Source organism: Pogona vitticeps, chromosome 5, assembly GCF_051106095.1.
Source record: "Pogona vitticeps strain Pit_001003342236 chromosome 5, PviZW2.1, whole genome shotgun sequence".
Classification (NCBI taxonomy): domain Eukaryota; kingdom Metazoa; phylum Chordata; class Lepidosauria; order Squamata; family Agamidae; genus Pogona; species Pogona vitticeps.
The window spans coordinates 150,959,831-150,985,581 of record NC_135787.1 but is presented as its reverse complement, the minus strand read 5'-3'; the positions used below and the strand labels follow the sequence as shown (position 1 = coordinate 150,985,581).

The following is a 25,751-nucleotide window of genomic DNA, read 5'->3' as shown; positions in this document are numbered from 1 at the left end:
AGATTCCCCAGGCAGAATTCAGGGAGTTCCAGCCCTTAGTGTCATACCTACAGACACCAATACTGTATTTCACTCACCTAGACCAGAGCTCAGCTCCAAGGCTGCTTTGCCTAGCTCCCATCAAAAGGTAAAACACTGCTTTCTGTCATATTTCTTCAGGAGATGCCCTCTATAGAGCCTAAAAGGCAGCAAGATTACAACACCCAAGAAGCACCACGGCAACTTTTTTTGTACATTTACAACAGGAAACAAGATGAAGGGAGATCCTAGTCCAGGTGGGGAAAAAATGTAGTTGTGGCTCTGTGTTTTGGAACTCCAAGAATTCTGCCTGGAAAATTCTTAGAGAATTCTGAGAATGGGGTCCAAAACAAACTGAATGGCACATCCCTGATGCTGATTAAGAATAAAACCTTAAATATGATTCTCATATGCATAAACATCATCTCTACACATTTTCAATTTTTGTTTACTGATTGGTATCTAGCAGTAAGAATGTTTTCTGATCTATTTACATGTGCAAATTATTACATGTGGCCACTACATCATTTGTAACTCATGCTTAGAATCTATCTTTCCCACTCTTAGTGTAAGGGTGTGAGTGGCCAGAAAAAAGTTTGGCACTTCAGGCCCGATTACTGGCTATGGCTGCTGCTACCCTGATACTCTTTTTATCATTTAAAGAAAGAGAGACAAAGCTGAAGAAAGAAACGGATAACCTTTAGCTCTCAGTACTATGGGGACTTTGCTTACTTAGGTTTTATTTATGGACAATTAATTCCTTAAAAAAAAGCACCAAGGCTTCATTAAGTTTTCAATCCTCTGGAAACTAGTTTTTCAAAAAACACAACTCTATAGTTTTCCAACAACACACACATGCCATTAAATGTTGAAGTATGTATATTAGGATTATTACAATTTAATATGTATTATGCAGGAATTTTCAGCAGGAATGAATTGTAGAATGGAACACAAATGCTCTTGATTCCTAACAAATGTTCATTTATATTATTGTGTAAACTTTCAAAATAGTCCTCCTTCATATACTTCCCACCGACAGGAGATCTGCAGGGTTAATAAGGCTACTCATAAAAATTAATATGTCAACACATCAGTTCTCATCATTGTGGCTAACAGCAACAGTAATCCTGCAGAAGATCAGGATGCGTCTATATGCATACATGGAAACAAATATACAGTACATCTCTCCCTCATGATAGCACTACCACAGCAAAATTGTTTTCTTTTGTTCTTGTTCTTGTCTTTTATTCATTCTATAGCACTAAATAAGTCAAAAGTGCTTCCTTCTAATATATTTATTATGAATACTGCAAAGATCATTCAAACTTGCCAATTTCAGAACATTATTATGCTGAACAGCTGTATAGCTTGGGAAAAGCTAGTTAATGTTATACTATCATTGAGGGGCATGATAGAACAGGCAAGGTCTAGTAATAATTATGAATTATGCTGAAATTAAGCAGAGAAGTTATTAGAATCAATATGGTAATTTAGTATCTTTAGAATGTTTCAACATTTTCTTTGATTGGTAAACTGTAAGTTCGTATCTTACAAATACTTTGTATAAAATGTCAAATAAACACAATGGGAAGCACTTTTCATGTGATGTTAGTCCCTAATTCTCAAGAGTTCATACATTTTACATACTTGAATAATTTTTAAATAAAAATGCATAATCATTTCTTAAACCCTGACATGGAACAACTTCCTTTAAAACACAGCTCAACTCTGCAATGAGGAAAAAAAAACTTAGGAGACTTTAGGAGTCTTTCAAGGATTTTGTTGTATTATAAGAAGTACAGGTTGCAGAAGACTGCATGTGGTCACAGTCTCCTGTGGTATAAAATACTTCAGTTAACATGCTTATTGTTGTCATGGAAGTGTAAACTGAAACTTCCTGGTCACTGTTCTATCACACTTGTCAGTAGCTCACAGATGGGTATACCATTCTGTTCAAACATATGAGGTAGTTTAGGAAAGAATCAAAAGGTAATACAGTACCTATTACTATGTAAGGGACCCAAGATAGCATTAAGCAGCAGATTAGTATGTATGATGAGAATCCAGAAATTATATGGCCAAAAGCATATCCAACAACTAATTTTTTTTTTTAAAATAGCTAATGCATGAGCTATTTAAGACATTCATGTGTTCTTCTGATATCCAGTGTCTATTGCTGGGTTTGTTATCCCTTAAGATCCAATTCTTAAATGTCCTAAATAAAATGTCCTTTAAAAATAATCAAAATTGCACTCTGACGTTGAAAACTCTTTGAAAGGGGAAGGAATTGATCAGAAAATGTGATGGCAGAAGTTAAGCCTTCAGATACACATAACCGCTTTCACATTTTTAATTGGGCGACTGATCATGGCTATTTTGTATTACATTCCTTTACCTCCTTTTCACAAAGTAATGATACAATCTTATCACACCATTTACAGAGCTAAAATTTCATGTTTCCTATTTCTCTTATTAATAACTTCAAATGCCTTGGCATATAAAGGATAGATGAAATTTTATTTTTTTCTGATTCATTTGTCATGATCTATAAACATATCAAAACTTTTAAAAAGAAATTAACCGTCAATGGAATGTTTAATATTTCAGAACTGTAAAAAATAAGCTGAGTATAAAACACAATAGCAGCACCAGCAGTCCCTAGCATTAGTTCACTCTAGTTATTTGCTTGCAGGTCGAGAACCTGTTTCTTCAGAGCCACAACTGCATAGCATCGAGGAGATTTTATCGGATCAAATAACTTCACCAGTCCAGACCAGGCAATGTTGTCCTGTAAAAGGTTGATCAGAATACACCAGAAAGCCATTTGTGTTGAAAGTTAAGTTGCAGAAATACATTCATTTTAAAAAACATACTAAACAAATGTAACTTGTGAAAAATAGGAGCACTTTATATAATGGCTGAAATCCTGTCACTTAACATATGAAAATTTGTAACTTTAAATCTTTTCTTAACTGGCAAATAAAAAACCCTTGATGCAATTCCTGAGGATGTACGTTCACACACCAACCCAGCATGTATGCATACCCCTGAGAATCATGGCAATGACTCTTTATCCGCTGGTTAGGAATTATATCAAACAACAGGATTTTTCACTGGCAGCTTCAGCATTTACACCTAGATTTCTGACATGACAGTCTGTGATCAACACAGCACTCTATCACCACAATGCATATAAAATCAACACATAGCTTTTTTGTCTCAAAACACTTTGCACTGTCACTAATAAAAGGATAGGAGATACAGGCAGATATGCTAAGAGTTGTGGGGGTGAATTAAACAGTGAATTTAAGCAAAAGCAGTTCAGTTAAGTTTAGCAGCGCTGATCTCTCTTTCTTCTTGCATATCCCAAATACCAGTGTGCAAATCACCAGAAGCAGTCAGTTACCTCTTGCTGGACTTCTGACTTCTACCCCACTTTGTGCTGTCTTTTGATATTCTGCTTTTGGGATTTGGGGGAGAAGAATCAGAGATAGGGGCCTATGAATATGAAACTCATAATTTTGAAAAATTGAAAATATTGGTTTCCAAAATCTTTGTAGTTTTTCACATTCCCACCACATATGAAAGTATGTACCAATTTCCTTCTCACATTTCCAGAAGACATTTAGATAACTAGCGTTAATTTTATTCAATTTTGACAGTATCAAATACCATCTTGAGCCCAATTTGAAAAAAAAAAACTTCAGTTATAGTCTAGAACAGCATATGCTGACATGTCTGTATAGCAAAATAAAATCTCTGACCGATACAGCACTGGCATTGAATCTACTATTCATTACTTGTACAAGTTTCAGAACACTACATGTTAATCAATACAATACTTATTTACATGTTTGCAGTTTGCCTGGCTGGGAGGATGGAAAATTCTACTAGTGACTGAAATATCAGTAAGCTAAAGTCTAACCACTGGCTATATTTACATAATCAGTATTTCACAGTAAAAAGCAAAAATAAAGATCAGTGTGTGGGTTTACAGTTCTTTTTTCTTCCCTTTGATTGAGCTAGAAACAAACCAGGATATTTTTAATTAAGCACTATTTACTGTTTCATTGGAAATGGGAAAAATATGACTGTCAGCTTCAGAATAAGCCAGAATAGTAAAACTATGGTCTGAAATTAGCCTAATATCCCACCTTGCTTCAAAATTAGTCACCACTGTTTCTCAGTTTAGACAAAATGGGAAAATGTGGTTATTGAAAAATGTCCTGGTTGCATTTAGCTTAAGGACAGTGTGAAAAATGTGCTGTCACATCCAAAGGCTTATCAAACAAGCAGCCATCAACTGTCTGGACTAAGCAGCCAGAAATTACTTCTATCAACCATCAAATATACAGCATGAAAGCTTCTGAACACACACATACACAGAGCCCTTCCCTTCACACTTAAGACTGGAACCTTGTCCCACTGAGATTTAAAGAGTACCCTGTTTCCCCGAAAATAAGCCCTAACCTGAAAATAAACCCTAGTATGATTTTTCAGGATGCTCATTATATAAACCCTACCCCAAAATAAGCCCCAGTTAAGTGAAACCCTGCCCTCCATCACTGTGCAGCACTGTGCAGCAACCAGAAGATGACATGACTGTATTTGAATAAATGTAGATTGTTGTACATGAAAATAAAATAAAACATCCCCTGAAAATAAGCCCTAATGCATTTTTGAAGCAAAAATTAATATAAGACCGTGCCTTATTTTCAGGGAAACACAGTAGGTTAAGGGCACAGATGTCAAGGTTCTCCATAGGCTCAGGTTTCTCACCCGCAACCTATGGAAAACAATGCTGTTCAAACTTTCTTGGCAAGCCCCAGCACAACACAGCAACTGTTTGCTTTCAAAACTGGCCCTAAAAAGACTAGAACACACAATCGTTCTTTCTCTCCCAAAGAAAAGCATTCCAGACTGTTCTTCCTTTCCAGGAGAAGTCCCTTTCTGTAATCCAGTCCTTTTGTTTGCTTGTTTCTTATATTAATTGGTCTCAAGAGGACAAAAAAAGTGTGTGAAAGAAGCCATGTGTAAATAGGGCAGCCAGATACTGTAAAGGAGAAATGCTGCAAATATACACAGGAGGAAACTTGCAAGGCAAAGGGAGCTTTGAAACCACCTTCTCTCATCTTGTCAATCAAAAAAGAAAGTGAAACTTCTCATTGTTTTTAAATTTTAAAAAAATCTACTGGCAACTCAAATAAAGCATAAGTTTATTAACTGCAGAGAATTTGGAAGGGATATATTCCCAGGATACGGCATGGAAGCTAGGCCTCCAAAGATTTATTACCACTGATGGTGCATTTCAGGAGAGCAGGTATGACAGAGGGAAGCAAAGGAAACTGCAAGGGAAGGAGGATTAGCAACAAAGAGAGGGAAAGATACCATACTTAAGTTCTGATCAGCACCAAAAAAGAAAGAATAGAAATAGTGCAACAGTTGCTTCTAGCCACTATCATATATTTCAGATTCATGGGTGTTCCCCAAAATAGAAAAAAACATCACAGATGTCACTAAAAATCACAGAATCATTGCCAAATCCATGAATATTCTTACTTGCCTATATCAAAAACTTTTCTGCCACTGACCTTTTGGTAAGTGGCTTTGTTAAAGCATGTTAAAAAGCTGAAGTCCTGTGGTTGTAGTGCCTGCATTAATCTGAACCTCCCTGCAATGCCTACTAGCAGCTTTGCTTGCTTCTGCAAAGAGACACATGGGAACTTCCAAACATATGCAATGGTCCTGTGAGAACCCATGTCTAGCACAGCTGTTAGCCATTTGCCCAGACAGCAGAATACTAAAGTACCTTTTTGTTCAAGTACCGTCTTCTGTCTTCCTTGGGTAATGCATATGTATACTACGAGAAGGACGCAAAATCCAAAGAAACAAAATGAAACAAAACAAAAAGAAAAAAGTAGCTGGCCATGGATATGGGTGGCAACATTCTCATTAATGATGGAACACAATTTTCTCTTTAATGCCTTCAGTGATGGATCTCCATTATCTCCAGTGATAGAGTGCTCACCACCTTCCAAAATAATTGATTCCACTGTCATATTGTTCGAAAAGTTAGGCAGGTTTTTTATATTTAACTGAAATATGAGTTCTTGTAACTTGAGCCTTTTATCATAGAATGATCAACAACAAGTCTTGCCTATTCTCTGTATGAAAACCTTTGAAGTATTTGAAGAGTGCTATTGTGCCTCACCATCTTATCTATCTCCTGAGAAACCTATATGTGGGACAGGAAGCAACAATTAGAACTGGATATGGAACAAATGATTGGTTCAAAATTGGGAAAGGAGTAAGACAAGGCTGTAAATTGTCTCCCTGCTTATTTAACTTATATGCAGAATACATCATGCGAAAGGCTTGACTGGAGGAATCCCAAACCGGAATTAAGACTGCTGGAAGAAATATCAACAACCTCCGATATGCAGATGATACCACTCTGGTGGCAGAAAGTGAGGGAGAATTAAGGAACCTTGTAATGAGAGTGAAAGAGGAGAGTGCAAAAAACGGTCTGAAGCTCAACATCAAAAAAACTAAGATCATGGCCACTGGTCCCATCACCTCCTGGGAAATAGAAGGGGAAGATATGGAGGAAGTGACAGATTTTATTTTCCTGGGCTCCATGATCACTGCAGATGGAGACAGCAGCCCTGAAATTAAAAGACGCCTGCTTCTTGGGAGGAAAGCGATGACAAACTCTGACAGCATCTTAAAAAGCAGAGATATCACCTTGCCAACAAAAGTCCGCATAGTCAAAGCTATGGTTTTTCCTGTAGTGACGTATGGAAGTAAGAGCTGGACCATAAAGAAGGCTGACCGCTGAAGAATTGGTGCTTTTGAACTGTGGTGCTGGAGGAGGATCTTGAGAGACCCCTGGACTGCAAGGAGAACAAACTTATCCATTTTGAAGGAAATCAACCCTGAGTGCTCAATGGAAGGACAGATCCTGAACCTGAGGCTCCAGTACTTTGGCCATCTCGTGAGAAGAGAAGAATCCTTGGAAAAGACCTTGATGTTAGGAAAGTGTGAAGGCAAGAGGAAAAGGGGACGACAGAGGATGAGATGGTTGGACAGTGTCATCGAAGAAACCAATATGAATTTGACCCAACTCCAGGAGGCAGTGGAAGATAGGAGGGCCTGGTGTGCTCTGGTCCATGGGGTCACAAAGAGTCGGACACGACTGCACGACTAAACGAATGATTGTATCTCCATTAGTCTTTTTTTCTTCAAAGCTAAAGATACTCAGTTCCTTCAGTCTTTACTCATAGGGCTTGATTTCTAATCCCTTAATCATCCTTGTTGCCCTCCTCTGAACCTTTCCCAATTTGTCTGCATCCTTCTTAAAGTGTGGTGTCTAGAACTGGACATAGTACTGAAGATGAGGCCTAACCAGGGCAAAATACAGGTAACTAGTACTTCAATAAATAATGTGACTTTATGCATCCTGTAATAGCATTTGCCCTTTTTTGCAGCCACATCACACAACTGGTTCATATATTAGACCTGTGATCTGTAACAATTCCAAGATCCTTCTCACTGGTAGTATTGTTGAGCCCAGTATTTCCCATCCTGCAACACTATATATAGAACTTGAATGGTATATACAATGTTAAAAAGTCAAAACTCAGCACTTCAGTTTTTAACAATTAAAATATCTGTTCAGGCAATGCTGCTTCTTTATTTCGAGTAATCTACCATGGAATTAAGAGAAAATAAAAATGTAACAAGCTGATTTCTTCAAACTAAAAGCAGCGGCTAGGCAATGCTGAAAATCACAGACTGAACACTTTGAGGTTTGGCAAATATGAGGAAACCATTTATTTTGTGTGTGTAATATGAAAGATACTTACTCCATTGTTGTCTGTATAATTAAAAGACTCTCTATATGGTTTGATACCCATTGGTATCACATACTCAAGAATTACCTGCTCTTGGAGGTAGCAAAGCCGATCTAGAAGGATCAATGTCTCTATGCAAGGTCCCAGAACAACTTTCAGCTGAAAAATATAAATAACATAATAGCCGTATAAAGAAACAAACTTCACTACAGCAAAGCAAACCAATAGCAAACCTCCCTTTTCTGGGCAAGGTGTTGGAACGTGTGGTGGCTGAGCAGCTCCAGACTGTCCTGGATGAAACGGATTATCTAGATCCATTTCAATCGGGTTTCAGGCCGGGTTATGGGACGGAAACTGTCTTGGTCGCCCTGTTTGACGACCTTTGCCGGGAGAGAGACGGGGGGGGATGCATCCCTGTTGATTCTTCTGGACCTCTCACCGGCTTTCGACACCATCGACCATGATGTCCTTCTGGACAGACTGGCTGGGATGGGAAGTGGAGGCACTGTTTTACACTGTTCCGCTCCTACCTGGCTGATCGAGTCCAGAAGGTGGTGCTGGGGGACAGTAGCTCTGATCCATGGTGGTTGCGTCATGGGGTTCCTCAGGGCTCTATACTGCCCCCCATGCTGTTCAATATCCACATGAAACCGCTGGGGGAGGTCGTTAGGAGGTTTGGGCTGAGGAGTCAGCAATATGCTGATGATACCCAGCTCTACCTCTCATTCTCTACCAATCCGGGTGTGGCACTCGATAATGGTCTGGGTGAAGGCCAATAAACTGAGGCTCAATCCAGACAAGTCTGAAGTGCTGCTGGTACGTGCCCCACTTAATAGGTTAAAGGGCCATTTCCCTGCCTTAGACAGGATTACACTCCCCCTAAAGGACAGGGTCCGCAGCTTGGGGGTGCTCCTTGACCCCAGTCTGACCTTGGAAGCCCAGGTGGACTTGGTGTCCAGGGGTGCCTTCTTACAGCTGCGGAGAATATATCAACTTTGCCCTTACCTGGATGAGCGGAGCCTGGCAGCAGTCACTCATGCACTGGTAACAACCAGACTGGACTACTGCAATGCACTATACGTGGGGCAGCCTTTGAAGACGGTCCAACAACTGCAACTGGCACAGAATCAGGCTGCACGGCTGGTAAGTGGTGCCACCGCACGGACTCATATCACGCCGGTTCTGAAAAATTTGCACTGGCTGCCGGTTGCTGCTCGGGCCCAGTTCAAAGTGCTTACTTTGACATATAAAGCCCTAAATGGCTTAGGACCTGGTTACCTAAAGGACCGCCTTCTTCCATATGAGCCTGCCCATCCTCTAAGATCAGGCCAGGAGGCCCTTCTGAAGGTGCCATCCCTGAAAGAGGTGAGGGGGATGGCATGTCGAAATAGGGCCTTCTCGGCTGTTGCCCCCCAACTTTGGAATGCCCTCCCTATAGAGATCCGCCTGGCTCCAACACTCTTGGCTTTTCGGTGCCAGGCAAAGACCTTTCTGTTTAGCCAGAATTTTAATTAAACAGTATTCCCTAGCTGGCCACATGAGCAGCAGGACTTATTAATTTTAATGTTTTAAGAATTACTTTAATATATGGTATTTTATATTGTCTTTTAAAATGTTTTTAAGTTTTAATGTTGTACGCCGCCCAGAAGCCACTGGTAATGGTGCGGCTAAAAAATATTGTAAATAAATAAATAAAATACAGAAAATATTGTTCCCATTATTTGTTATAAATTTGTATTTATATCCCACCTTTCCTCCAAAAAGCTTAAATGAAGCCCATACTTCTCCTTTTCCCACAATAACCCTGTGGAGTAGGTCAGGCTGAGAGGTTATGTCTGGCCCAAGTTCACCAACTAAGATTCATGACAGCATGACAATCTGAAACCCAGTGTAGCTGCCACACTACCCTAACCATTATACCCCAAATTAGCTTAGTTTTTATAAACGAACCCTCTTATTTCACAGAGAGGGGTGTTCTGTTATGGTGAGTTACGTCTGGTAGCTTTTTACTCCAATCAGCAAGAAGCAAAATCTAATAAGACAGGATTTGTCCATCATCAATTACTATCCATCCACTATGTTCATAAAAATGTAAATTATGTTACTAATAAACATCTCATTAGCTACAATCCTTTGTCTCATGAGAATATTCCAAAATGGCTCTCAACACTGCTTCTCTGCTAACAGAAAATCTTTAACTCTTCTCCAAAAAATTATTAGGAAATAAGATAATTTTCTCTCAACAAAATCCATTTTAACTACTGTTACTCTACTTCTGCTGGACTTCTTCAGAGTATCAGTGCAATAAACATCAAAGTCTGTTGAATGCATTAGGCATGGCGTCGACTGACTTTGTAGTTCTGAGGTATAACTCAGCACACTAAACACACTGCAAGTGGCAGGAATCTTGTTAAAAGGAGAACCAACAATGAAATATATTAAAAAGAATGCAGAGACTGATGTGGGTTCAAAAAGAGACCGACTTTTAAAAAATGTTTACTGTACTTAAAAAAGAATCACCATATGTTATCGTTATTATTCTACCAACACCTAATATAATTTTGGAAAAGAACATGCTCCCTGTTATGGACTGTTGTTTTCCCCCCCCCCTTTCTACGGAGAGCATATCATAACATAAACTGATCCACCCCATCATAAAAGTTTAACACAAGCCAACTGTGGCCTAGCATAAACACATAAAACAACTTCTGCAATACTGTGATTTTTACCATATTAAAAGCTTCCAGCTCATTCATTCTATGCTTGTATTTTTCAAAGTATTCCATTATGAGGCTGTCTGAAACCTGCAACAGCAAGAAAATTGATGATGGCAATTAAAACCTACCTGAGGCAGATGCTAAAATTGTTTTTTCTAATTAAATATACTTCAAAACCAACTAAAAATTTAATTTAACAATCAATATTTTTCTAAATTACTATAATAGCTTTCCACTAGTTATTTTTCACTTCCAAAATTGTTTATGCTTCGCTTGCAACTTTACTACACAAGACCTCACCAGAAGAAAATCTGATTCTATATCTAGAAGGAGCATACCCTTAAGTAGTGCACCAAAAGACTGTTTATTCTAACATGAGCTTGCTTCAATTTGCACTTGGCAAATTTGCTTGCTTTTGCTTTGTAACTGGTCAACTGGGAAAAAACATTTAGTTTGCATGTCTGATGTCTCAGGGAAGTAGCACTGAAAGATCTACATCACCTGAAGGGATGCTGTAAAGAGGAAGAAACAAGATTTTGCCTTAACATGGGATTTGTCCAATGTAGGCTCTACTTAAAATATAAATTGTTATAAGGCTGCCACCCTGAGAAATTACCAATGAATTCAGTAGAGCACAATTCACAATTTGCAATGGCTGTAAGGCTACTATAAGAATATTCTCTTGCGCTAAATTTTAAATGAGTTTTAAAATTCAGAGCGTTTAAGTATTTGGATGTCTTTTTTCATTTATAGGCACATTTCGTCAAATCACCGGCAGAGAGCAATTAAGTTAGCAAAGCTTTCAGCATAGGCTATCTTATGCTTCCATCGTACTTGGGGCCACTCGTACATCCCTGCTGCGCTGCAGATTTTTAATGCCAAATCTGCAGCACAGCTTCTTTATGGTGTCCCCATCTGGATATCTGCATTTCACAGTTCCGTGGAAAAGGTTCAATCAATGTTCCTGTAAAAAATCTTTGGCCTGTCCCACTGTGTCTCCTATGCAACCCTATGGTTTGAAGGCGGCCAACACAGGATTGAGGCCCTGGTTTGCCCTACATTCTTTAAATACTGGGTCAGAACATGTTTCTTCTGAGCCCAGGATATCCTATTCCAAGCGCTGCTTTCTGACAATGTATTTCCAAAAGATTTGGCCCTATTTATCAAGAAAATCAAGACCCTGGGGTTGTCACCAGATCTGCTGGGTTCAATACTCCTATCTCAAGTATTCCATACAATCAAAAATAGAATTCTGGATATTAAGGGGGGAGGCGGGGCCTGAGGAGACTTTTATATCCCTAAATTGAAACATCTTTCAAATACAAACAAAAGCTTTATACTATAGACCAAGGGTCCCCAACCCTTGGCCGGACCGCGGACACAGATCTTCTGCATGTGCAAGCGCCCCCAGCCCTTCGCGCGAGTGTGCACACACGCTGCACAAGCAGCCCCCCCCCTTCGTGCATTCCTCATTGTCAATGTTAAAGTTGTTTAGGTTTTTTGTAGTCATGATTTTGGTTTTTTTAATGATCAGCTACACTCTTGCTTTGGCATTTTCTTCTTCCATTTTCACCAAAAGGTATTTCAAGTCATTGCTACTTTCTGCCAGTAAGATGGTGTCATTTGCATATCTTAAATTACTGATATTTCTTCCATCAATTTTCACTCCTCCTTCATCTGAATCTAGTCCAACTTTCCATATATGTTCTATGCACAGATTTAACAGATAAGGAGATAAAATGCACCCTCGTCTATGGACTACCTCCATCAAACTCCTGTCACACTAATGCTCAAATAAAACAGCCATCTCTGAAAGTAATAAAATGCCTCTAATGAAATCCTACACATATTTGATTCTGAACCCTTATCTGCTACAGACTTGTTCCATTTCTTCCAACACCTTGTTGATGCTGGAGGATTTTCTGTTTGTTTATATTAAAGTGAAGTCTGTGGTGTGTTAGATGATTCATGTAGATATTACAGCTGTTAAAACTTGTTAGATTAAACTGGAATTTGGCACTGGCATCATGCTAACTGCATGTTCACTTACATTTAATGTATAGTTATTCTTGAAACGCTGCATAAGTTTCATGTTTTATACAACCAATCCATCAGCTATCCATAATCTTGTTTTGATGGCTGAACTTTATCTGCCTTTCCATTATTAGCTGTTGAATGTTCCTTGGTAAATTGTAAAAATGTTCCTTACAATTCACAATTCAGATGACCTACTTACACTTTATCTCAGTGAACTTGGTGAGACATATTTCTGAATACATATGTGGAAGACTGTTGTTCATACTAGGACGTTTTATCAACACAAACAAAAACTTTCAAGCCTGCAAATCTATATCTCATTCACTGATTCTGCAAATGTGCACAAAGAACTGTTGTCTCTGAAATATACAAAGCAACCTATGCTTGCACAGAACAAATACATCAAAGTAACTGCATATGCTGGTCTATATTTACTGGTGTATTTTCTTAATTCTATTCCTATGCACACGGTATTTTACAAAGAACAGATATAACAGCTCCCTGTAACATGGGCTTCCACATTACAATCTAAAACGGATGCAGGAAAACAACAGAAACAGAGTGGGATGGAGATACTTGGAAATATTGTGTTAAGCTTTTTACTTTTAATTTAATGATCTTTATACTCATTTGTTTCCTGGCATAACAAATGACCAACTGTTTTTAACTCTTATACCCTTATCATTCATCACTGAGTCAGTACAGTACAGGAGACAGCTATGTGAAGCCTAGAGAGGTTATGGAATTAAATGAGCTCTCTATGGAACCAGATCAAATCTCTGTACTATTGCCTGAAATTTACATGAGGGATAACACTGAAAGAGCGTGCAGGAGTCTACAATACTCCAGAACACCATTAGCAGCTTTTGCTAGCCAAATGCTGTTTACCACAGGAACTTGGTCATCCCCTCACTTGCTACTTGAGGTATCATAAAAGAAGCAGGATGGTCTGGTCTCACTGCAGTTCTATGTAATGTGACTCTTTTCTGTCGAGAAGGGAGGCACATTTGTACATGCACATGACTGGGAGGGTATAAAGGACCAAGAAAGTAGAAATCAGCAGCCCCCCTCAAATACTTCAGCCTTGCCATCACTGACCTTTTTACTTTCACTAATTACAGTAAATTAATATACTGTGAAAGTGGAAGAATATCTCCCAGCTACATATGCAATGTGCAACAATTTGACTCTAATAATCCTATACATTTAGAAGACCTACAGTAGGTCTAAATTTAAGCATCTTTAAGGTACCATCAAGTGGCTGGATAGCTCCGTGAGTTACCCATGGCTGCAAATGGAGAGTTCAACTCCCCATTGTGTCTTCAGAAAAAGAGCCAGCCTTTGTAGCCTAAGACAAGTTGCACAGCCCCAGGGTGCTCCCAGAAGAAAGGAATAGCAAACTACTTCTGAAAACTGTATACCTAAAAAATCTTGGACAGGATCACTGGAAGTCAGAATTGAAAGTTGTTTATCATTATCACCATCACCATCACCATCACCATCACCATCACCATTATTATTATTATTATTATTATTATTATTATTATTATTATTATCATTATCATTATCATTATCATTATTATTATTATTATTATTATTATTATTACAATATCAACTTCCTGATTTCACTATCACTGGCAAAACATTCAAAGCAATAACCAGTATATGATTATGAATTGCATAGTGAGTATTAAATTACTTACCTTTGTTTCATCAAGATCAAGCTTTTTTAAAGATTTTCTAACATAATCCAAGAAGGAAGATGTTTTAGAATATACTTTCCCAATATTATGATCACTGAAATGTAAAATGATATTTATGTTTTGTTCTTGATGTACTGATAGCTTATATACTGTCACTCCACAAATAACTTTATTGTATATATTACCATATTTGCCGGCGTACAAGATGACTTTTTGGTCCTGAAAAACATGCCTCCAAGTGGGGGGGGTCGTCTTGTACGCAGGGTGCATGTCCAGCAAACCCTCCTTGTCTCCCAGCGAAGTCACTTACCTGGTAGTAAGACCGAGGAGAGCAGCTCCTAGCCTGGGAACAGCCTTACTCTAGCGCTGAACAGCTGACTGTGGGGAACAGCAGAGAGGTGGCAGCCATTTTGAGATGCGACCACATGGCTGCTGCCTCTCAAAATGGCTGCCGCCTCTCCAAAATGGTTGCCGCCTCTCTGCTGTTCCTTATTCCAGCAAACCCTGGATCTCTCTGAAAAGGAACCAAAAGGGGCAAAAGGAACTCTCCCTATGATGCAGCCAAAGCAGAATCACGCAGGTGGAAGAGGGGGTAGTCTTATACAGCAAGTATATAACAAACTCTACATTCTGAGTGGGAATGTTGGGGGGTGGTCTTACACACCCTGTCACCTTATACACCGGCAAATACGGTAATCATGCACATTAATTTCAAGGCAAAATCATAAATTAATGTTTTATATTATCTCAAGATTCTAATTAATTACAACCAAAGGGGGAAATGCTAGATGCTCTACTCAAATATTGCGATAATTGCTATACCAATACCTGTTTTGAGTATATAAGTATTGCACTCAAGTATTCTTTTCCTCCACTTTATTTTAGCTATGGCAACATTTTCTTTCATTTTATCTCACAAGCCTGTGGCCCTGTTAGCAAGGAGTTCAGCACTGCTGCTTTTAAAATCAAAAGGAGAGCATGTTGCCTCTAAATTCCATTTGTTGGGGAAAACTGGAAAAGCAGAGATTTAAGATCCCCTAACCTAAGGGAAGTCATCATTTCTAGTTTCTTACTCCTGATTCAATTAATAAGCAGACAGGATTCCTACAGGCCTCTAGAATGTGCAGATGCCTCCTTGTTCATCTACTAACTAACATGACACAGCTGCTCATCATACCTCCTGAACCGATCCATCTTAAGTCTGGATAAGAGAAAACACCATGCCTACAGTGCAGTCATTACTGAATAGAAATTTCCACTGTGAAACTCTCAAGGAGGAACTTACATTGTGTCCAACGTACAGGAGCTCAGCCTAGATAATCTACTCATACACCAACGCAGAAGAACGTATACATTCTTTTCAATTTTGCACACAGAGATACAACACTTGCACTCCTTTTCAATCCCTCCTCTGCAGCCACTACCTTGGGTACTTTAGGAAAAATTATCCATCAGATAGCTAAACGTATAAAAAATACCCCAGTATGTATCCTTTGACTCATATCTCGGTTTGCGTCTACCCTCTTCTTTGTATAAAACACACCATAATGCACTATATCTAATCCTTAAAAACAATGCTGGTCAAATACATCCATAGATGCTCATGTTCCTGCACCTGCATGACAACTCAGTGTTATTCTGTACAACCAGTACTACAAGTGCTCCCTTCAAAAAACTAGTAGAGATGGTGCAAGAGGACATATTTTCTCCACAAGCGACACACATACCACCAATGGGCCACAGGGCTGACACCAGTATTACTGAAATTTTATCTACTAATATGGTATTATTTGTATTTGTTTTGCATTTTAAGTCACAGTAACAAAATGTAGCATAAATACTACTACTGCAATATTTTATTTATTGCCTTTTGTTTTATAGTTACAGTTGTAGTAAGATTTATACTTCAAAAGCATTACTTCAATCGTCAATTGCTAATGGAATGTATTTTTGTTTACTCCAACTCTATTATTGCAATTTTCTATGTCCATAAAAGTCACCATAAATGGTAACTATAGTAACCAATGTACAATGGTGCCTCACTTTACGATTGCCCCGTTTAACGACGAAACCGCATTACGATGAACTTTTTGAGATCGCTTTCGCGATCGCAAAATGATGTTTCCTATGGGGGAATTTCGCTTTGCGATGATCGGTTCCCTGCTTCGGGAACCGATTCTTTGCAAAATAACGATTTTCCAACAGCTGATCGCTGGTTTCAAAATGGCCGTCGGGTAAACAAAATGACCCCCCGCTGTTTTCTGGGATGGATTCCTCGCTCCACAGGCAGCGAAAATGGCCACCCTATCTTCATAGGATCTTTGCTGGACTGTGAATTTTTAGCCCATTGGAACACACTGAACGGTTTTCAATGCGTTTCAATGGGCTTTTTAATTTCGCTTTATGATGTTTTTGCTTAACAGCGATTTTCCTGGAATAGATTATTGTCGTTAAGTGAGGCACCACTGCATTCTATAACCCTGTGGATGTCTTATATTACTTTGGGAGATACAAAACCCAGATAAAATTCACTATTTAAGAGGGTTTTAATGCATTTCAGTGGGTTTTTTCTTTTCGCATTACGTTTTCGTTCTACAGCGATTTCGCTAGAACGAATTGTCGTAATGCGAGGCACCACTGTAACTATAATAGTGAAATTACATTAAAATATACACATTTCTTGAAAAATTAAGTCTTTTTGTTTTATTTATTTATTTATTTGAAACAGATTTAGGGGAAAATAATGACCTCTCACACAATCAAGAAGAGAACATTAAGTACTAAGTATTTAATACAGTTTAAGTGCTTTATTTAAATTATCAGCAATGGCTCACAGTAGCCACCATTATTCAATCTTTTGTTAACTTTACCTGCTTTCCAAGCATGTTGTTTTCAGAAAGAATGTCTGACTTCGGCAAGCTTTGTACAGACAGGACATTGTAATTCACTAGCTCCTTTTCACCAATTAATTTAATTAAAAGATAATTTAAGGGGTAAATTGCTTGCTACAGAGTTTGCAGAGACAAAATAAGATTTACAGAGCTATAGTCAAAGAGATATGATTACTGCTTAGGATGCTGAAGGACTGTGGCTCTTTCAATACATGCCTTCCCTCCACAACATGAATTAAAAAGAGGCAAAGGCCTCTTTAATGATATTCAAAATTAGAGCATGCTACCTTCTTTGGACTCCATAAAATTCTTCTACAATAACTTGTAGGACAGCTCGATAAAACAGCGATTCTGTAGGCAACTGCAAGAAATCAAACAACAGTAAGTTAAGCTGGAACCTTAAACTTTCATTGAACCAATGAAAAGAATCGGCTGTCTTCAATGATTTACTGTTTTTTGTTCATTCCACCTTAAAGTGTTGCTGCTTAAAAACATAATAATGTAACCATAATTTCTGGAAAAAAATTAAACACAGGAGACAGTAAACATTAAGTTTAACAGTGCAGAAGGCTAAAGGAAAGGAAAGGGCCCATAGGCCAAATTCTGTTTTTCTTATATTAGTTTACTGCAGCAATTCATCCACTGAAGTACAATCTATTTTTCTATAGTCAGAGGAAAAAAGATTTAAGTATTAAATGTGTTCCCTTCCCCAGCAACTTCATTTTCCTTTCCCTGATGTATACAGAAATCACTATGCTTCTAAAAACAGTGCGATGTGTTGAAGGACTTCACATCTTTAAGAATGAACAATGTGTTTATATAAGAAAAGGTAATTCTTGTGCCTCTTTAAAATGCAGGGCCAAATTCATCTCCTGTGTATATTCCAGTGAATAAACTCCACTGAGGTCAGTGGGTTTGCAGAAGGGACACTGTAAATCTGATGTGCTGAACAGTCATTCATATGCCACATATGGTTGTGCACATATACCAAAAAGAATGATAAATGGTACAGCAATTATTTAAAACATTCACAAAAAGTATTCAGCTGGGGATTTTAAAACAAAGAATATTGAGAGCCCTGCCAAAACCTAACATTTGCAATAAATCAAAGCAAATCCCTCCAATATTTTCCCAGTTTTATACATTCAGCAGAATAAGATTAATACTAAGGAGGAAAGTCACTGATTGTTCATTGGCCCAAGTCAGAAAGACATCTGAATCTGACCACTGTGTGTCTGGTTAAATGTCAGAAAACTAATTTATGATGTACAATCTGGTTTTAAGTTATTCCAGTGTTAGGCTATACACCAAGAAACAACATTTCAATAAATCTTACGGAAAGATCTAACTTATTGCAATAAATTATGAAAAAATACAGACAGCTCCTCAGCTATAAAAACTGAAAGGAGAAGGGTGTGTTAGTCTTTAGAATAGCTATATTAATTCAAACTATGATGCTGGGTGGATTGTAGGTTATGAAACAACAACAACAACATACAACTTTGGCAGATATTCAGCTAAAGCTTGCCTACAGCATCAGGTCTTTATTGACCTGGGAACACAAAGGGTCAATTTAAACTGGTAAAAAACCCGCTCCCCAATTTTACATATACCTGCAAAGAGATATGGAGAAAGACCCCACAGGTGGGGATATGGAATTTTATGATGTAACTGCCAATGGGTAGATACCTGTTAATTACTAAAGGAAGTAATATGCTTACTTTATCTGCATGACAGCATGCAGAAAAGTTGAAGAACCCAGGAGTGTAAGAGAGCTTGCACTAACCCTTAAACCAGTGGTTCTCAATCTTAGGTAACCCAGGGGTTCTTGGACTACAACTCCCGGAAGCCTTCACCGCCAACTGTGTTGGCCAGCATTACTGGGAGTTGCAGGCCATGAGAACCACTGCCTTAAACAATATCCATTTACACTTCAGTAACAAAATGTGAACCACTACATTTATTCCATTTAGATATGAATGGTTACATTCCTAATGTTCAGGATTCTGTGATCACAAAAGTATTTTCTGTATGTTTTGCCCAATAGCGCTATGGGGCGGTATATAAGTCCAATAAATAAATAAATAAATAAATAAATAAATAAATAAATAAATAAATAAATAAATAAATAAATAAATAAATAAATAAATAAATAAATAAATAAATAAATAAATAAATAAATAAATAAATAAATAAATAAATGTTCTTTAGAAAGATATGCAGCTTATTTTAATGTACGTGAAGTGGAAATTATTTATCTACATAAGGTAAGGGTATTTGGAAACTAAATTTCCATAGATCGCAACAAAGTAGGTTCAAAACTGCCATTTAAGTGGGTTCTTCAAACAGGGTTTTACTGTATTCAAGTCCTAGAAAAACAAACACTTGGAAAGATAAATGAATAGGCTGCAATCATGTCAAATGCTTATTTTAGATAATTAAAAAAATTGTTAACAGAACAATTTAATATTTTCATTGATGCAACTTGAGCTGTCAGGAAAGGAAGTTCTTTCATAAATTTGCATGAGGCAGCATAACAAACCCACTTTATAATAATGTTGTAAATCCATTTATTTAGTAATCTTACAAAATTCTTTGACATCAAATGAGACTACTGTAATGAAATTGCGAAAGGACGGAACTGCAAAACATTTCAAGCACTTTCAATATATGTTCTTTCAATTTCAGCCACTTTTAATTAACTGTAGAAATCAGTCTACGAATGCCAGGAAATAAAAGTGCAATTTCACGGTATGAACACAGAATATCAATCTGCCTCTGATACAAGCTTTAGTATTTGCTAACTCTCAATTCTGGCAAACTAGAGGTTCAGTACAAGGTCATGTATTCAAAGTATTCAAAGAGAGAAAATATCTTTGCCATTAGAAGGGTTAAATACACAACATTACTCACCACTTGGCCAACTGCAACTCGCTCCAAAGCCTTTAAAGAGAAAAGGAAATCTTGCGTTAATGTTCTTATCTAAACATTTTATAAGCAGACTTAATTTGGGAAAAATTACTTATTAACAGATTATGTGATAAAAATAAGACTGTTGCCTGAAAACTGTTGGCATTGCCACATTCTATTTATATATGTCATCTGGAATTTAAAATTATAAACTTCTGCTTCTGCAAACAGCTAAGATGATTCTAGGCTATGAATTCTGAACTATGTGTTTTTGAGTTTAATGTGCAGTTCATGCAAGTCTCCAGTGAGTATTCTAGTCCATATTTAATAAAGGGCATAACACCAGTAATGTATATTATTAAAATAATAGTCTATAAGTGGATACAAATTTGCTTTTATGGAACAGAATCTACGCTGATTTCTCCTTGCTAACATGACCTCAACAGAATAATTAACAAACTATTAGCACGAACAGCAACTTTTTACTAAAGAATCCCAGCTACCCTCTTTATTCTACATTCTCCAAATCCTAAATTCAGACCTTCAGATTTTCAATCTACACTGTCATACTGTGTTTTCCTTTCAGTTATGCTCAAAACAAATGAGTTCCAATCCCTTCACCTTCCATTTACTTATTATGAGTCCTTTCTCCTGTGAAATGAAAATTCACAGTTTATATACTTCTCACCCCCCCATTCTACTTTTTATATGCTTCACTCTTATGACATATAACATTTTACTAGCAAATGTTGGAAAGGGATCTCCATTTGAACCTGGGTAGGATTGTAATCCTTTATATCTTGTTTTGTCCCAGTGTGGATTAGGTCTTTGTGCCTGCTATTTGCATCGGAAATAAAACTTTCAACGGTATGAATGAAAGCTTTTGTTCCAATACAAAGAACAAGAGGAGGGGACTTGACCTGGACAGTGAGGTGGGTGTTAATATGCTCCTGTCCATCCCCCATCTCCTGATCTTGATTGGAAAACCTGCACCTAATGATTTGTTCAAAATAAATATTCACACAAATATTAAATGCCTGAATTGTATGTATCACATTTCCTCTGGCCCTAACTTGTATGTTTCTGGGCAGTGACATGGTTTGGAGTTTTGTCAGGGTTTTAAATGCAATACTTAATATCAATGTACAATATGAATAGTAAATGCTGCTAAATATCAGTGCCCCTGAAACGTTAAGCTCAAATGTATTTTCTTATATCACTGATCTTATATGCAGTGTCAAAACAGCCACACAAAAAGAAACAGGGCACCATCCATATGAACACTGCCACATTGTGATAATAGGTTCCCCTTGACATTTTTAGTCCAGTCGTGTCCGACTCTAGGGGGCGGTGCTCATCCCATTTTCAAGCCGCAGAGCCAGCTTTTGTCCAAAAACAGTTTCTGTTGTCATGTGGCCAGCGTGACTAGGGAACGCCGTTTTACCTTCCCACCGAAGTGGTACGTAATTATCTACTCGCATTTGCATGCTTTCAAACTGCTAGGTTGGCGAGGAGCTGGGACAAAGCGACAGGAGCTCACTCTGTCACATGGATTCGATCTTACTTGGTCTTCTGACCCTGCAGCTTCTGCAGTTTAGCCCGCAGCGCCACCACATCCCTGTGATAATACATGCATACTGTCTACATTTTTGCATTGTGCACAGGAAAAAACATGCAACATGGCTTTCCTGAATAAATAATAAAATGTGATAAATAACAAGAGCATCAGAAAGAACAATGTGGAGCTACATAAAAGAGAGAAAGGGATATAATATTCCCATTGTCCTGCTGAAAAATGGAGTACCAAGATGTGGAGAAAGCAATATCTGACACCTGTACATAAGAAAATTATGCAAGCCGAGACAGAAGATGAGCAAGTCAAAGGGGCAAAGACTGAGGTATATAAAAGGATTAGAGAAGGATTAAATAGGCATTTGATTGAAAGGAAAGATGTGGATTACAAGATTGTGATAGCACTGCAACCAGTGCAACCGGAGCAGCACAGCATCTCTAACACTCTGATCTACTTAATTCTTTGCAAATACTGACAGTACATTTTGATTGTGAGAAAATATAACAAAGTACATACATTTGAATCTAATTTGGGAGGGGAGTAAAACATCAACATAAGAGAAAAGTTCTTCAACATCTGAATGAATATCAGGGTTTTTCCATGTCAAAATAAAGTGTTAACAATGATTTAAAGATACTTTATTTAAAAGAGACTATAATCTGATGGGTCATCTGATTTACTCTGCAAGCTTATGAGGTCAATAGCACTGGGCTGCCACAAACTTTCCTTTCTTCAGAAAATTGCTAGGGCTTGTCACATCTGAGTACAATCCAACCAGCTTTTGGTTAACTTTACTTGTGCCAAATACTGTGATGCATGGGTCCCCCAATCCAATCTGGAGGTCCATTCAGAGCTTTAAAATGTATCCTGATTCAGTCCAGATGATATGTAACTCACCAGATTTGATTTATGCCCAGGATCCAGATCAATCCTCGAACAAATTTTCATTGCAAAACTGTGTTATATCTTTATTGTTTTTGCATCAATGTATATGAAAGATAGAAATATGACAACCCTGCCAAATTTCAGGGAGGGTTCCTGACTTCAGAAGGGTTCCAAACTTCAGAAGTTTGTATATTAAGTATATAGGTATGCTTAACATTTGCTTTTTTCAAAATAAGGGGGAAAAAAACACTGAAGCAATTTGTGCTTCATTTGACTATGATCTGTACTCCAGATACAAACAAGTTTGGAAATTTGCTTCATTCCACCCCAGAAACAAATCTGGCTATTCTATTTCAATGTGGACCTTCTACGAAAATCAGGATGCATCAGTTCTTTTTTTTCTTTCTGGATCCAGTATATTTCATTAGTTAAAACAATGACTTAAATTGTTATAATTAATCTTGCATGCACTACAATATGGAAGGGAGAAGGAAACTGTACCAGGCAGGCAGTCATTCTGGCATTACGACCACAGAACCAGCCTTCTTCTTTTAAGTACCGGCACATGGGAAAGCCCCATGTTCCCTGAGCATCACCTGCAGGGAAAAGAGAAACAATGCATCACTTTAAAAAAAATCTAGATTGGCTATTAAGCATACATTAATGTGTGAAGGCAAGAGGAGAAGGGGACGACAGAGGACAAGATGGATGGACAGTGTCATCGAAGCCACCAACATGAATTTGACCCAACTCCGGGAGGCAGTGGAAGACAGGAGGGCCTGGCATGCTCTGGTCCATGGGGCCACGAAGAGTCAGACACGACTTTAATGACTAAACAACGCTATTCAGTTTAATTTAGTTGCTTATTTTTAAATGGATTGTTATACCTTACCATTTTTTAGCACAGTATTTATTTGATTCATTTGTATTTGCATACTCACCGTTGAACTGACTCCTGTCCTCTGAAAATGCCGGCCACAGTGACTGGCAAAACGTTAGAAAGAAAAACCTTAAGAACACAGCCAAACAGCCTGGAAAACCCACACAAGCCTACTATAAGGCCCAACTGTGGAAGATCCAGTTTAGAGATTAATACTTACTTCACTTGAGGAGTATCATTGTCAGTCATTTAGCATAATTGCTTTTCTGTATTTTTGCCCAGAATGGCAACCTACTGGTAAATGATTAAAATAAATGGAACGAGAAGCCTGCAGGTTCTAGGCTCTTCTTGTTTTTGTTACCAACTATGCCAATTCGGACAAATTTCAGTGTGCAGCTAAAAATAATGCCTTGATTATCTACAGTACCTAGTAAATCAAAGCAATAATTTTAGTTTCACCCTGTGAACCCACAGAATGAGATGTCCTTTAGGAAGATGAGCAAAGCTGAGTAAAAGAGGGTTCGTGCCAAATTGATGGAAGAGAGTAATAGAGAAATAATTATGAAAAGGTAATGTTTCAGTATGAGGCAAAAAAAAATCAGCTTCTAAAAGCAACCTATGTCCTTTTAAAATGATTTAAAGTTGAAATTGTTTTCAAAGAGGAAAAAAAGATCCTTTACTACAAGTTAATTACAATGAAAATCAATAGGCTGCCCACAAAGGAAGCAGTGTAGCAAGCTTCAAATGTTCGGTTCAATATCTATTGATGTTTATGTAATCACCATTCACAAAACCTTCCAAAAATAGATTTTTTATCGAATAAAGGAAAACTACAAAACTTGCTCTATCATAGTTCATGAAAACTCATGGTATAACAAATTTGTTAGTTTTCAAGGTGCCACAGGATTAGTCCAGGGGTTCCCAAACTTTTCCAGCTTGCAGCTCCCTTGAGCAGCCGCAGCAGTGGTGGAGCAGGAGGAATGGCAAGGGATACAAGGCAGAGCAGGAAGTAAAGGAACATGAAGGAGCTGGAACTAGAGGAGGAAGACCACCACCAGCAGGGCTGGTTCAGTAAAGAAACAGAGAAAATTCCACCATACTGCTAGTTGGGTTTTGTTGTGCCCTGAACTGCTATTGGGCACCACAGAGGCCACAGTGCAGACTTTGGGAACCTCTGGGCTAGTCTGTTACTCCAGCCTATTGAAGGAAGATTATCAAGACACACACTAATTAATTAAGCATAATCCAAAGTTTTCACAATGCATGTTTGCCTAAAGCAATCTGTACAGATTGAAAATATATGTTTTCTTATTTTGTTGCAGTATTAAGGAGGAAAAACCGAAAAGGGCTGTACAACTTGACCAGTTATTCAGGAATGTAATCCACACATGCAGCAAAATCACAATGAATCAAACAGCATGAAAAGAACAACCACTTATTTGTACTGTTAACCACAATACAACACAGCAGTAAATAATATTGTTACCTACAATACTGCTGAGCAATAAGCCCCTATACTTCTATAAATAAATAACAAAGAATATTGATTAGTAGCATCTCAAAGCTCTGCAAAACGTCAACATTAATCACCTTAAATGTGTAAGTTCAAATAAAAGGGGAAAGGATCATTAGTGTAACTAATATTATACTATTTAACAAAAATCACAGGATTTGTGATTAGAAAAAAGACATACACAGAACAAGCAAGCAATATTTTGTACTCTTCAAAAACTCTTTAACCTTTAGACACACTTTCAAGCACTGGAAGCGTCTGTGATTAAAGGATTAGTGAAGATGGGAGCCAATCAGGGCAGGGAAACTATGAAAAGCATATATAGTAAAAATACATTAAGCTTACAACAAACAAGAGTGCACTTTATGTGTATGGGAATCATATGATAAAATCAAGCTTTTCTAAGTAGTGATTTCAACTGTAATTTGATTGGAAAAGAATTTGCAACCAAAACCACTCCCCCTTTCATTTTGTTAGAAAGACTTCCTGTATACTGTCTGTATAGAACTATCCTCCCACAAAAATAAAATAAAATAAAATGGATGCATGAGTGTCAATAGTCTTGAAGAAAAAAAATGTTCCTTCATTTCATTTTCAACACTAGCCAAACTTTAACTTTAATTTATGTCCTCGTTTTTTCTTTATTTTAAAGTTCCATTGTGGCATAAGGGTGTGCAATTTTTATTCACACACAAAACATGAAAATTGGAAAGAAAAGAAGCAATCAAAAGTATACCCAGGATTCATTTTTAACCTCTTCTGGGAAGCAAT

At 37.8% G+C, this 25,751-nt stretch overlaps 1 protein-coding gene across 1 annotated transcript in view; it reads right to left on the bottom strand.

The window, feature by feature from the left end:
- Positions 1-741: 741 nt before the first annotated feature.
- The window catches only part of METTL25 (methyltransferase like 25), a 50,285-nt gene continuing 25,275 nt past the window's right edge, over positions 742-25,751 (bottom strand). Inside the window, exons 6-12 of the mRNA XM_020777808.3 lie at positions 23,089-23,183; positions 20,133-20,162; positions 17,507-17,580; positions 14,329-14,422; positions 10,601-10,675; positions 7,959-8,030; positions 742-2,806 (exon numbers count right to left, since the gene is read on the bottom strand). Coding sequence (XP_020633467.3) covers positions 2,693-2,806; positions 7,959-8,030; positions 10,601-10,675; positions 14,329-14,422; positions 17,507-17,580; positions 20,133-20,162; positions 23,089-23,183 — 554 coding nt within the window. The 3' untranslated portion in view covers positions 742-2,692. The remainder of the gene's footprint in view (positions 2,807-7,958; positions 8,031-10,600; positions 10,676-14,328; positions 14,423-17,506; positions 17,581-20,132; positions 20,163-23,088; positions 23,184-25,751) is intronic.